General features: G+C 33.7%; 1 protein-coding gene across 1 annotated transcript; it reads right to left on the bottom strand.

Moving 5' to 3' along the window:
- Nucleotides 1-8,775: 8,775 nt before the first annotated feature.
- LOC144565537 (Cyclophilin-like peptidyl-prolyl cis-trans isomerase family protein) lies at nt 8,776-11,962 on the bottom strand. The gene is made up of 3 exons (XM_078315328.1): nt 11,463-11,962; nt 10,366-10,597; nt 8,776-9,207 (listed from the first exon to the last, which is right to left on the bottom strand). Exons 1-3 carry the CDS (start codon nt 11,886-11,888, stop codon nt 8,999-9,001), a joined length of 867 nt encoding a protein of 288 aa, XP_078171454.1. The 5' UTR covers nt 11,889-11,962; the 3' UTR covers nt 8,776-8,998.
- Between the last annotated feature and the right edge of the window lie 3,943 nt (nt 11,963-15,905).

Below are 15,905 nucleotides of genomic sequence, written 5' to 3'. Positions count from 1 at the left end.
GCCTCTGTATGAAACTACCATATTGCCCCTGCCTAAATCACGTGTTAAGATAGCCTACTACTCGCCTTACTGTTACGTCTTTGATTGGCTGAATGCGTTATGCTCCTCCCTCTCAGCAAAGTAGTTTCATTCAACGGCCAACTATTTTTTTTTTGTGCGCGGATGCCACGCTGCGTTAATGGCAATATTTATTTATTTTATCAGTGGATGTTGAAGGTATAATTAATTTGAGCAAAACTAGGTTGTGATGTGCTCACCAAGAGATTTTGGTCTGCACAACTTCAAATCATTGAAATCCATGTATTTCATGAGTGATGTGTGTACATACAAAATTTTGAAAGTTTCGAGTTTATTTTGCTACGAGGTTAAGCGGTCAAATAAATGAACATTTTATAAGTTAATTTGTAAGTTGTTTTATATATTCAATGTTTATCATTTTTTTGACCGCTTGACTTTGTAGCAAATAAACTCAAAACTTTCAAAAAAAAAAAATATACATGCATCACTCATGAAATACATGAATTTCAACAGTTTGAATTCGGCGTTTGAGGTCGATCTTAGCTTTGCTCAATTAATTTGATACGGAAAACTTTAAAGATTAAAATTATATTTTTAAACTTGGAGTTAAAGCGATAAACCGATCTATTCTTACAACAATTTACGTAATTTACTATTTTACCTTTTCATTGGATTGTCTAAAACAAATATATAAAGGGTGCCGCCATTATTTTTTTTGTAATCATGGGTTGGAGGTCAAGCCATCTAATACACTTTCAAACTCCTATGTATATTATAGAAGATTTCTCCACTTTGTGGGTTTCAAACCTATGACCTCCCACATGAGAGCCGTGTGCCTTTGCTACTAGACCAGTGTCACCGTTATTTAATTAGTATTGTTAGAGAATTGTATTCACACCATTAATATTATCTCAATGATAGGCTTCTTTAAGGGCGCGTTCGTTAGCTTGGGTTTAGGTGGAAAAAGGTGATATATCCGTATTTGTTCCTGTATGTGTTTGGCACCTCATGATAGCATAGTATGGGTTCCTGTATGTGTTCCCGATGGGTTTGTTTTTTGCCTTCTAATAGCACTGTTCTCATGGGAAAAAAACAAATTCAGTTGAAGCTCATTTTTTTTTCCCAATTGGCATAACTGCTGCTTAATGTGATTAAGTTATTTTATTATAATTATTAATAATATTAAACTATATTTAACTAATAGTTTCAAATTTTAGTGCTTCTTGATTTGTTCGTAGACTGTAGCACGTAATATATATATATAGAGAGAGAGAGAGAGATGGGCAACGGTGAGTTGCGAAGTAAAGCGACTATTTTACTTCACGCTCATATCTTGTGATTTTAAAGTTCAAAACGTCGATCCGAACTGTTCATCCTGTTCTCCATATTGAAATGTGCTTGGAGACCAAATTTTACATTTTTTTTGGAATTTTTTTACTATTTATTAAGCAATTTGGAAAGTCGCTGATCTGATGGTCTAGAAAATTTTACTGTTTTTATTGTTCACAGCAAAACAGCAATTTTCAAAAATGCTTAATAAATAGTAAAAAAATTTCAAAAAATGTAAAATTTGGTCTCCAAGCACATTTCAATATGGATTAAACATCTAACGGTTCGAATCGGTCGTTTGGACTTTCAAAATAAAAAATACGGCGTGAAGTAGAAACGCGTTTTACTTCGCAACTCACCGTAGCCCATCTCTCTCTCTCTCTATATAGAGAGAGAGAGTCCGGCTAATGTTATAATTTCAACGAGTTATAACGAGTCAGTTTATTAATATCTTATTTTTATTTGTTTATAAATATTTTTTAAATTTATTTGTACCCGTCTTCTTATATTCTTATTTTATTTAATTATAAAATATTTATATTTTATAAAATAATAAGTAATAAGTAGTGTTATGTTAATTTTTAATCTATATTATTTAATTACATTACTAATAATGTTATTAACAAAAATAATTGTAAAACATCAAACATTTTAGAAATAACATAAGACTTCCCACAATTAATTTCATGGTACAACCGAACACTCATTTCAACACATTCTCATAATTAATCCTGTGCATTCCTGCACTCATGGGTTCCCGCTTTTTCAAAAATAAATTTTCATCCCCGTCAAATTCCATCCCATATAATTCCTTGACATCCGAACAGGCCCTAAATGTCATTTCCAATTTTCCTTGGTTTTTTAGAGTTTATTATCTAATTATCTCTTTTCACATATTACCACGTCAACTTTGGATCTGCATAATCTTCTCTCAGCCTTTCACACGACCCGTTTATTATGTGCAAACTTATTTTGTCAAACATTTGTCGATAGGATCACAGTATTCTCAATTCGTGACCGGCCAACCACAAATTAAAAAAATTATCTAATTCTGGCTTTTTTCGTGCTGTTGGTTTTGCTTGTCTGATTTTTAAATAAAAACTAAAAAGGCATGATTTTGCGTGTCTGATAATATTTTATTTTGTGCAAAACTAAAAAGGCATGATTTTGCGTGTCTGATAAAATGTATTGATTAAAAACTAATATGGAATATAATTTATACTACAATAATATAATATAAATATATATTGTCCTTTTAGAAATAAAAATAAAAATGATGAGATAGGACAACAACCCTACAATAAATAAAGTATACACGGTGCAGTGCGTTGCAAGGAATTTATTGTTCAACAAATCCAGGTAATATTTTATAATTATTAATATAATGTTCTCTGTGTAAGAGATTGCATGTTCGAAATCCGAAAAGAATAATCATATGTTAATATTAAATTGTTGAATGACTTGACCTCCAATATTTACTAAAATAATATAGTCGATCTATGTCTAATATTTTGCTTGCATCAGATAATTTTTAATTTTACATCACCACGAGTTTAAATTTTGATGCATAATTATGTTACAGAGACGAAAGAGAAATCATGAGCGATTAGCGAGTTAAAACAAATTGTGCAATTCATACTTGACTAAAGAGTTTTTGGATTTGTTGATAATTTTGATATTTTAAATGAAGTAAAATTTCTAAAAAAAATATGAAAAACGTGTAAACTTGTTTTTAGCTCTAATCTTGTTATGCAATTGTGTTTAATTCAAATATTATTTAATTGTAATGAGAAGCCACAATAGGTTGTTGCAAACTTACGGTTGTTTAGTGAACAGTAAAATTCATATCATATTATAACTTCTTATGTGCATGTGTACACATAGATTACATTCTAATTTCTAAACACAAGAATTCAAAACTACAGTCATTTTTAATTGTTGTATCAAAATTTAAAAATATATATATATATATATATATATATATGAGTTAGGCTGGGGTGCTATGGATAGCATAGTGGCCTCTATGCTACGGCTCAATATTCGAGTTTTCAAAATTCAAACGGTCTCATCTTATTCTCCATATTAATATCTGCTTGGAGACCAAATTTTATAATTTTCTGAATTTTTTTACTATTTATTAAGCCACTTTGAAAATCGCTAATCCAACGGTTTTACTGTTTTGTGCAGCCACCGTTGGATCAACAATTTTGTAAAATACTTAATAAATAGTAAAAAAATTCAGAAAAATGTAAAATTGGGTCTCCAAGCAGATATTAATATGGAGAATAAGATGAACGGTTCGGATCGACCGTTTGGATTTTGAAAACTCGAATATTGAGCCGTAGCATAGAGGCCTCTATGCTATCCATAGCACCCCAACCTAACTCTATATATATACATATATATATTTACTGTAAATGAATAGCTACTCTGAACTAAAACGTGATTTGGAAACAGGATGATCCGTGCCTACTTGAAAACCAACCAATAATGTCCTTACAAACTGGGAATAAACCAAATATTGACAGTACAGAAATAAGAAATTGTGGGATTGGTTTCCTGGCAAGCTAACTCACTGTTACAATTCAATGACCAGTTGACCACCAATGCGTCTAATCAGATCACCGTACAGTTTCATAAGAAAGAAACCAAGCTCTGATCTGATAGAATTGTTTTCCTCCAGCAAAAATTCTCTACTGTTGTCTTTATAATTTGGACTGTTACACAAATGACGCAGCTAAGAGAATAATTAAATTAAATTAAATTAAATGGAATCCGGGCTTACTGGAGAGAACATTTTGAAGCCTCTTACGAAGTAGATGCAATGGAAAGCTGCGTCTCCGTTTTACGACAAAACGGGAGAGATTTCAATGTGTGAAACCTTCGAATATTTGTAGCCTTTCTTCCCGCTTTTCTTTATCCTGATGGTCATGTCTAATTAAAATGGTATCAAAATGTTACTATCATTGCCATAAGAGACAAAAAGGATAAATAAAGATAATTTTATCTTGTGTAGTGTACCACTTTGATTCCGGAGTCCGCTTGGCGCTTGCACACAGTTGCTAGATGAATACCTCGGCTACAATTTTTGTAGTACAAAAGGGCCAAAGTTTTTAACAATCAAACAAGTAAAATATAATAAGAGAAGTGTTTAGTCACAAACCACGATTTGAATTTGACTCGGTAAATATATTCTCAATCTCTCATTAATTTAATATGTTTGACACAGCATAGCTATTAGAAATTTTCTCAAGCGTGCCTTTCTAATTTAATTGTTCGCATTTTCTTGTGATCATTTATTAAAGGTCTTATCAATAAATAAATAACAAAAGGTACTGATATGGTGCTCCATCATTGTCCTTGATTCGCCTCCCAATACAATAGAATTCATTCAAGACTATTGAATTTACAATTTTGTAACATTTCGAATTTTTTTTATAAACCATAATTAGAAAAGAGATTCTTATGAAACCAACATGATTATTTAAAAAAAAAAAAATCATAAGAACCGAAATGTCATTTCGGTCTCAATTTTTTTATTTTTGACCGAAATATCATTTCAGTCCCGATTTTTTTATTTTGAGACCGAAATGGCAATTTGGTCCCATGTATTTTTATAACTTTTCAACATATATGTTTCTCGAAATCTATGAAAACAACTAGGACTGAAATATCATTTTGATCCAAAAAAAAGGGATTGAAATGGCATTTCGATTCTTATGATTTTTGTAAAAAAAAAGTAATCATGTTGGTTTCATAAAAAAAAACTTTTTTCTAATTATGGTTTATAAAAAAAAAATTCGTAGAACTTAATACAAAAGAATTTGGATAATGTTGCATACTTACATATACTATATTATTTGGATAAATCTAACACGCATCTATTTATTATGTAAATTGTTTCCCCATACAGAATAATAGTCATCAAGTCTTCAGCACTAATAAAAAAAAAATCAAATCGAGTGTCATTTATATAAAAAAAAATCTTAATCTTTAATCTTCAGACCTACATATTTCATGCACACTACTTGATTCTACCTATCAGTAATGTAAATTGACAAACTTATTATTTTCTTCAATAAAAAATAAAATTATTTACCAGCTTTTGGTCTAGTAGCAAAGTCAATGATTTTCATGTAGGAGATCGCAACTTCGAAACTCTAACGAATGATCCAATTGGATTTTAAAAAAAAATTGAATGGCCTGGCCCTAACTTAACTAAAAAAAACAAGGGGAAAGTTATTAAAGTTTTCAAGCTTAAATTTTAGCCACAAATATGTATGTAAATTGTAAACACTGTCCAAGACATGATGTAAAAACTAAGTGCACACTATAATTACTTACAATATTTTTAAGGCACGCATCTAAACAAGATTCTAGCAAGCTCCCCTTAACAGTACGTCTGATTATCTATGATTGGTCTATTTCTTTAATATATAGCAGACGTCTCGAAACGAAATTAGCTAGCTTATGTCATTTAACCTGTCAATTAAGCCGGAACGCTAATAATTTATTAAGATACTGTGGTTGATTTTTTTTAAAAGAGAAAATGTTTCTGTCCACTGGGTTTTGTCCACCATTTGTCCACAACATTATCCATTCCCGATTTAACTGTCTTTAACTGTCTCCCCGCTATCCAATTTATAACAGCCTATTTAAACATCGACAGACGACGGGACCTATCTTTTTTCTTTCATAAACTCTCTTCTCCAAAAAAGCTGGAAAAGAAAAAACGAAAATCGAATGGCCACTCTACCTTCTCCGGCTCCGATCAACCTCCCCACGGCAAGATCCTCCGCCACCAAGCCCTCCTCTCTTCTCTCTTTTGTCCGTACGAATCATCGCTTTGACTAGATCTGCTAACTCAGAGGGACAATCATTTGTGGACAATGAAAACTAGGAGGAGTCGCAGGTCAGAGCGGGTCTCATTTCATGTATTACATCTTATTAAATCCAAAAGCTTATGGTAAATATCTAGTTGTATACGAAATCGTAATCTATATGATTTTTTTTTTGTATTTTTCTTTTGTCATTTATTTTTCGTTCAATTTACGATTTCGTTTTTGAGATTACTGACTCGATCTCGTTGTTTGAACATGATCTCCATGGAAGAGTGTTATTCAAACAGAGTGTTATTCAAATTTCTCTGCTCAGGTTTAATTAGATCAATCGTGCAGATCTGAACGACCTCCTCTCCTATAGTCCATTTTATACATGATTGCAATGGAACCTTCAATCGTGGAGCGCAATCGAATAGAAGTTATTTTTGTTGAAGAGCACGGCAAAATTCAAATCTAGTAAGTTATTTATGTTGAATTTGTTGTTTTCGTTGTATACAGTAACGGATCTAGCATTTCAAATGAAATCTGGAGGAAAGAGATGATAGAGAGGCGATATGGAGTATTGATCTATTCATTTTACTGTATTGCCCTGTTAATTTTACAGTATTCATCTTGTCATTTTACAGTATTCATCTTGTGAAAATCTGGAGGAAATAAATGATAGAGAGGCGATATGGAGTATTAATCTGTTAATTTTACAGTATTGTCTTGTTAATTTTACAGTATTCATTTTATCATTTTACAATATTCATCTTGTGAAAATCTGAAAGAAAGAGATGATAGAGAGGCGATATGGAGTATTGATCTGTTAATTTTATAGTATTGCCCCGTTAATTTTACAGTATTCATCTTGTCATTTTACAATATTCATCTTGTCATTTTACAGTATTCATCTTGTGGAAATCTGGAGGAAAGAGATGATAGAAAGGCGATATGGAGTATTGATTTTTTAATTTTACAGTATTTATCTTGTAATTTTACAGTATTCATCTTGTAATTTTACAGTATCCATCTTGTGAAAATCTGAAAGAAAGAAATGATAGAGATGCTTCTTATTCATCCGAACAATATTCAATTGAAAATTCTACTGTATACAAGATTCAATTTTACAGTTCTGCTGATTCAATTTTACAGTATACAAGATTCAATTGTAAATTTTATTGTGTAGAAGATTCAATTTTACAGTATACAAGATTCAATTGAAAATTTTACTGTATACAAGATTCAATTTTACAGTATACAAGATTCAACCTAGTGCGGACGCTAATAACTAACTCTAACTGCCAATAACTTCCTATAACTATAATTTCCGAAAGTACAGTTTGAAAGTACATTTATTTTGTCCTGTTGTGCAAGTTGCTATATTTTTCTAACTATCATGGGACCACTTCAAATAGTTGCTGGATGTTTTGTGATTAACTGATATATTTTATGTGATATATTGTATAATTATACAGCATGTAGAAGTAATTTTACAGTATTTGCACAAGTCAAAGCTGTAGACAAATGGTGGACAAAAGACTGTGGACAATTAGACGCTTCATTTTTAAAATAATACCCGTGGTAGTTGAGATCCTCCACCTCAATACTTCTTTTCTTTTTCTAAAAATGGTATAACAGAGACTCGCGTACTAATTAAACAATGATCAGATTACTCAGGATAAGTAATTTGCTGGCCAGCCTTTTCAAGTCAAATCGTTTTGTGTCAATATATAGATAGGTAGGTAGGGATCAAGTATGAAACAGTAAAAATAAGAAATACGCCCACCTTACTAAAACTTACTACCAGTATAATTTACATTACTAATTTAGGAGGCGGCAGAAACCAAAATTCATTGTAAAAAGATGCGTACTTTGGGAGAAGCAAGATATTATCATCTGAACATTTAAAAAACAACTAAAGTATAATTAATAATTGGTCTGTGGTAAGGGGTATATAGCGACCCAATCTAAAGTCAAATCGCTCCAATCAGGAAAATAATATACCAGTTTTCTCTTCTTTTTAATTAATTTTTTTATGCAGCTAAGGTCTCTATCATTGGACCGGACTAGTCTAAAAATGAACTTCCACTATGTTAGTTGTCTTTTTCTAATCTTTGCTTTCAAGACTTGATAAACATCAGTTTAGATATTTTTAATTTTTGAAGGTAACAATGATTTAAAGGCACTCTTAATTGTTTTTCGAAATTGCCACGATTGATGGGAACATAAAAAGTTTGCCTATTTTTGGATCCGTGTCATTTCCTTTTCGTAAATTTTGGAGGTGAAATCTACCTCTGGAACGACACTTCCAAAATTTTCTAACTTTTGCACGCCTTGCGCATGGATAACTCAAAAGGGTAATGATAAGGCCTAAATCATATGATCTTTGACTTTGCTACCATATATAATAGGTCAATAAACAACAGCCTGGAATTATAACCAAGTACACAAAAAACTATGATGGATACCAAACCAGCCCATATGGCCATATGCTATTAAGCCCAGTGCCACCCAACAATTCTACTATTCAAAAGAACATCTAGAAAATTATGCAGAATACGAATGTGATGTACGGAAATATTAACTTGTTATATTACAAGTCCAATGCATTGGGATCCCAAATTGGCTTGATTCAATTTTTTCAATACCAATACATTTACTCTTCTCTTTTTTCTTTTGATATCTTATTGTTATGGGATTTACAACAGTATGATTACAAAGCATTAGAAACTACAAAACCATGGCATGCATCCATAACACTTAGTACTCAGCTATATACACCAAAATCAAATAAACACACGAAATTAGAATTTTATTTCTCAGTCGTGCTAAGGTAATGTAGGAGTGAGGGAGGGTTTTGTGACTTTCAGTTCACCACAGTCGCTTATGTAAATTGTCTTGAGGGGGCGATCCCACGTGGAACGAGCCACCTGGGCCCTCTCGTCTCCAATAAATGATGCAAAATCATTGAATTGTCGTATCTTTTCAGCTGGTTGATATGTTGGGGTGCTGGCTATGGCAGTTACCACATCCATACCTGAAAAAATGGTACAGTCAACATCCATTGAGACAAATATTACAAAAATAAAAGGTGTCTATAGCTAAATCATCTAATGTTAGATATTCTTTTACCATCTTCTTTATTGCTTCTTTTGCTTTTCCATAAATGAGAAATAATACTTAATTAAGGATCACAACTTCGAGTGTTTGGGGGTTCAGTACAAGGCAAAAGATAGTATGAAAGGTACTAGACAGGGTGGGGCCAGAAACTTGAGACTGGGAGGCTGGATAATCTTAGGTAGTGTAATTTTATTTTATCCACCAAGGACCTAGGACCCCAAGGACTCACAACTGGTACTGTTCCAAGGGGAGGAGGGAGGGATCCGTATCACCCCAGGTACCTAAGGTGCAAGCCATAAATCTGGACCATTTTTTTCATGTGACACGAATCTCAAAGCAGACCCCCTGGGTTAATCCGGGCCGTCCATTTTTTAAAATTGTACCTCAGGTACCTGGGGGACATGGAATTGGGGAGGGGGGGGCTTAACCACCCCTAAAACCCACTTGGATCGGTCCCTGGTACTAGAAATGGGCTGGTACAGAGGATACCTGTACTAGAAATCTCCTTCATACACTGTTTTAGAAAATTTGAACATCAAGAAATGAAAAGGAAAGGGGGAAAAAACTGTGATCTCACTGATACAGGTGGGTATGAGCCAAATACATATATGGTACAGTGTAGGTATTGAGCACAGTGCTACTTTGTACCATAATGTCTGGTTTCCAGTATCATAGAACATATTGCCAATGCATGAAAAATACATTGCAACCACACCCAAGAGTAAACTATATTTTTAAAATAACCTCCTACATTGCTTGCATCTACAACAAACATCTAACATACTTTGATATTACAATAAGCATTACAATTTAACCCTATGAAATAGTTTCATTACCAGGTCAACATTTTTTGATACAACAATCCCATGGTTTAAAAGTTAGTATAATGCGGACTAGGGCTTCTATTAGTAGGCACCACATTGTCAACATTTTAAAAGAACAGACCAATTTTCATCAACTCGACAATTAAGCAAAACATTCAGCAGAACTTGGTGTGAGTTGTATTGACGTTCTATATTAATCAACAGAACACGTATATACAAAACTTTAATTGCTAGAACACAAGTCTTATTACCTTCAAGCACAGTGCCAAACACAATATTCTCATTATCGAGTTGGGGGCATGGCCCGGGCCCAGTTGTAACTAAAAACTCCATATTGTGGTACTCCGGGTCAAGCTTGACCTCATCGTCGTCGTCATTCTGTCCCAAACAGAGAGACAATGTCCCAGGTCGTACGTGCTTTAGCTCGAACGCCTTTGGATTGACCGTTTCCGCGTTCCTCGCCAGCCCAGGTGGTGGCCGTACCTGTTAGAAGTGTTGATTGATGAATGGTTGGTTGACATGGTACCAAAGCAGGAGGCTGGACCTCAACATATATTATTTGTCTACAGCAAGTTTACTGATTGTAGACTTTTAATTGTAAGCCATGAGAGGCTTGCAAGAAAAAGTAATATAATACATTTATGTGCCATGAAGTTAACTAATTTGAAACTTTCTATGTTAAGCTATTAGCAGCTAGAGCCACCAGGGTAGTGGTCAGGGGCAAAGCCAGACCTTTCAAGCTATGGGGGTCAATAATATAAAAAATTTCTATGAAGAATGGGGGTCAATTTTACAATACCATGCTATTTTACTCTAAATTATATAAAAAATCATACATAAATAAAAAAAAAAGTTTAAAAAAGTGGGTCAACAACTGGTGCGATAATTAGCATTTATGTATGATTTTCTATAGTCAGCAACTGCTATCGTGAAAATTAGCATTTCTACTAGTGCGATAATTACAAGTTCAAAAAAATTTTTACTACAATTTGAATATTTTTTTTTTTCTTAATTACGTATATAGATGCTGGTGCTGTGCACTCGACTAGTTTATGCTGACAATGAGAGCCCTGGTACATTCTAGAAACTATTTGTATTAAACATCAAAAAGTTAGTTTCTTGCTCTTGGTTGTGAACTTTACAATATCTGCAGCAGCGTTTTGAATTAATGGAGCGTCCATTAGTGATTTATGCTAATTTCATGCAGCATACATAAAAATATTCAATAGAAGGTACACAAAATCAACATCCACTCTGACTCATACTATCATACTCATTGCTCATTTGTGAAAGGTGCAGTAAAAAAAGGGAAAGTAGCTAATTTTGGTAAAATTAAAAGCCTAGGTACCTCCCCTTTGTCTCTCCTTAGCCCCTGTTTTCCAGCGACGAAAAACTGACCAGGGAGGAGTTTGTGAACAAGCGAGCCACGGTAGGAGGCAGAGGCGCAGATGGTGCGAAAGTTGGAGACGGTGATGGGGACGGAACGGCCGTAGAGGCCGAAGACGACGCGGCCAAGGGGTTCCGCGTCGGGGCAGATGGAAAGGTCAGAGGCGCCTAGGGGGCGGTCGGAGCGGAGATAGGAGGCGCAGAGGGAGAAGTCCACGAAGACTCGGTCGGTGATGGGAGGGGAAGGGAGGGGGGCGGAGGAAGAGGAGAGGGGGTAGAGAAGGGACGAGGTGAAGGGAAGGAGAAGGAGAGAGCGCCGGCGGAGCTGGTGAGAAGGAGGAGGAGGGAGGGAAGGTGGAGTTGGAGTGGTGGAGGCCATGGGCGACATAGGCGGTGAGATTTGGAGGGAGGGAAGTGAAGTGAGCCTCAGCCGAAAGCTCGTGAGATTTTGGATATTTCATTTTAGTTTTTTAATTTTACGCCATATTTCTAGATTTGTTATAAGAAAATCCAATTCGAAGATAACCATTGGCCCCGTTCGGCAAGATAGATTAAGGGTGAAGGATTAAGAGCTTAAGATAACCATTGGTCCCGTTCGGCAAGATAGATTAAGGATGAAGGATTAAAAGTTTAAGGAACGCTAAGGAGTTTACGTTCGCTAAATGAAAGATCAAGATAAAAGCAGGATTATACATTAAAAAAGTCTATTCTATTATGTGATAAGAGTCAAAGACCAATATGCCCCATTCTCTCGTTCTATATATTGTTGTATAGATAACGGTAATTGATTCAATTTCTTCACAACATAAATTGAATTAAATCTAAAATGAAATTTGATGAAAACTAAACAAATTTTATGACAAACAAAACCTAACAACAGCTCAATAAGCTAAGTAATACAATCTTGTTTCGTATGTAACAGTTAAAAAATCATTTTTTTCTCAAAAGTAATAAAAAGGAAAAAAGAAAAAAAAGAAAAGAAATTGATATTATTTAAATCTTGTTCACAGCTCAAAAAAGATGACAATAATGTATCTTTTAATCTAATGAAAATTGATAATAGTCATCTTTCACAAATTTATTAAAGTCTCAACTTCACAGCTCACAAAAAATAAAATTAATCAAAGTTCAACACTTGCCCATTGCTGTAATGAATCTCCTTCATAAACATGCATCTCCTTCATTGCAGTAGTGAAAAAATTAAAATTTCCACAGAATAAACATGCATCTTCTTCATATACCATACCAATTACCAAACAAATTATATGTCCCAATGGTACCAGTGGTACCAAGTACCATAACTTTCCCAATTGTACCAGTGGTACCAAGTACCATAGAATTTTTTTCATATTTTAACAAAGTCTCATCTTCAGAGTAATATAAAGTGCAATACAAATTTCATTCAGTGCTTATCACAATCATAAATAGTGTGATCAACACAATTCTAATTTTCCTTGATATGACAATATAATCACAAAACTGAGAAATTGTATGAAATATCATAAAGAACGAAACAAAAGTATGATATCACTAAACTAAGATATAACCTTTAGCTTCACAAAAGTTATATACTAAACAAAAGTATGACACGGTAAGTAGTCATATAGATTAGGGGTTGGTAGAAAGATGGCCGGAACGAAACATTCCAATTACACGGTCAACACTTGAGCTTGTTCCGCGACGAAATCTAACTTAGCTTCACCTTTGAATCAAAGACAAAATTTGTTATAATAGAACTAATGATATTGTAAAGGAATTAAATGAACATCTGTTATAATTTTAAGTCTCTGTGAAGAAGAGTTAACAACTTCACAAATTTCAGGAATTACTAATCAATCACATATTCAAGAGAACTAAAGAGATAAATAACATTACAGTATAAAAATAGCACATATTCAAGGTTTATATCTTGTTTTTAATTGAAATCTATCACAACTTTTAACAACTATTATAAAAAAAAAAATGAAATCTGTCTTATGAAGCTATGATGGCAGCTAACCCACTTTATGCAGAGGCTAAGACCCTTCTAGCGGTTTCGCTTCAAAGGACTAATACCGACTTACCCGTGTCGAGGAGATCTTGTAGATATGAGTTTCTAAAACTCATTTGAATTATTTCATTAATCTAAAAATGAGGCACTTGGTGTATGCATACTCATCTCGATGTACTGTGTCTCACTTATAATTAAACAATATCAAACTTAGTTGCTTAATGGCATATATAAATCTCATACCAGAAAATCAGAAGTATTAAGATTTAACCATTTTATACACAAATTATTCATGATTTCTCAATAATTCCCAACAATTATTTTGTTAATCAAGTGGAGGCCTAGAGTTGATCAACAAATTGAAATTACAAGAAAAATAAAAGTTTTCTTGTACATCTTAAAATAATACAAACTTTAGAATCAAAATAAAAAATAGATACACATTTCGTTATAATACCAGAATTCTTCACATGCTCAGTTTCTTGAAATTTTTCTTTTGTGAATTGACCATCTTTGGTTGTAATCTTTAGAGATGATTATGCAAATGAGAAAAACAAATATACATTGATTTATCAAAAAAATATATATATCATAGCAAAAAAGAGTTACCAATTATAGTAGATGTAGTATCCTTCAAGGGATTAGGTTTGAAATCAACCAAATAAATCAAACAGAATCTCAGAAATTGGACCATGTTTGAATTTTTCGGAGACAATATATATTATCAAAGAGAATCCCAAAATGAAAAAGGAGAAATTTATCAAATTGCTCAGAGACATGCATAGTGACCCAGTGACGAAATCTTCGCTGTGATTGTATCAAGAGATATGCTAACGAAAGAAAAAGAAAAATACCTCTGAGCAATTCGGGTGTCAATAGAGAGAGCTCGTCGACGAGAATAGCAGTGTGGTGTCGGATTTAGAAATAGTTCGTCGGAGAGGCATGAATCTGTTGGAAATTTAGTTCTAAAAACTCAAAATTGTTTAAATTACCTTTTGCAATATTTTGTAAAGCTGAGGACTAGTATGAAAATTCTCATATCTAATCAATTTGAATTCCGTTTTGTTTTCTCTGAACCGTTATTAAAATAAAGTTTAATTAAGCCTAAAAGGCGTTATTGAAGATGATCTTTAATACATTAAATCTCTATCTTTATTATAAATAAAGCAATCTCCTGTTTAATTGGGATGAGTAAAAACTCATTTTCATTTTGCTCACACCTTTTCTTCTCTGTTAGATATTCATAAAATAATATCTCTTTGATTCATTTCTCCCACAGAATAAACCTCTTTGATTCATTTCTCCATTTTGATTGTGTATCAATCAAATTAAATTATATCTGATTTATGCTGGATATTGCGGAGTTATCGTCAGTTGCTTCCATGGTGTGCCTAAGGAGCAACAACCCCGGATTATCTTGGTTGCGGTTCCATCTTGCACGATGAGACGAAATACGCTTAAGGAAAGTGTTCCGTACACAATCCGGGTAACTCTATTTCAATTTGATTTATTTTAATTAATTTCTAACTATCCGAATATTCTGAAAATTTATACCAACAGAATCTGCACCGGAGGAAGATAATTTTTTCCTTTCCCGTGTCTAGGAACGCGTTCCCGCTCAAGTGAAAGAGAAGATAGAAAATGAATTAAAAATGAAATGGGTTTTAAGGAGGTCAGATTTTAAGAGTATAATTGTCCATAAAATATGCACTTTTTGTCTTAAGGAGGTCTCTAAGGAGGCCGAAATCTTAAAGAAAGGATACTCAGAATTTAGATCCTCTGCTAAGGAAGAGAATTTAATCTTGCTTGAGGAGCCACTGTTCAGACAGATTAACATGGATTAAGACTCAAAGGAGCCTTAAGGAAGCTAAATCTTGTCCAGACGAACAGCACCAATTTCTGATTTTGCATGCTCAAGCATTTTCGTGACGTGTCTTTCTCCGACAGTTTTATCATTCGCATGTTTGTTACGCTGTAATGATAAAAAAAAAAAATGTTTGTTACGCTGTTGTACGTTTAAGTATCAGGGAGAATAATGGTTTCAACTTTCAAGCGTCAGACATGAATAATAATTAATCATATAGGTCCCGTTCAGCAACACATGGTGGATTAAATAATAATCCGTGCTAAGGAGGGGTTGTTCGGTAAGCTAAAGGAAGGGGCGAAGGATTAAGATGGCTAAAGGAAGCTAAAGGAAGGGGGGGAGGTGCCTTAAGGAACGGGCAGGGGATTAAGATCCGGGCAAAAGGAGGCTAAAGGAGGTTGTCTTAATCCGCGCTAAGGAACCGGTGTTCGGCAAGATTAAGTGGCTAAGGAAGCTAAATGAGACTCCTTTAGCCTTAAGGAGGCTTAAGGAGGCCCTAGCCGAACGGGGCCATAAAATTTACTTATTATGAATAAAAATTAATTTTGAGG

The sequence above is a fragment of the Carex rostrata genome, chromosome 14 (assembly GCF_964058835.1).
Source record: "Carex rostrata chromosome 14, lpCarRost1.2, whole genome shotgun sequence".
In the NCBI taxonomy this organism is placed as follows: domain Eukaryota; kingdom Viridiplantae; phylum Streptophyta; class Magnoliopsida; order Poales; family Cyperaceae; genus Carex; species Carex rostrata.
Note: the sequence above shows the minus strand (reverse complement) of the source record. Positions and strands in the feature narration are given on the sequence as shown.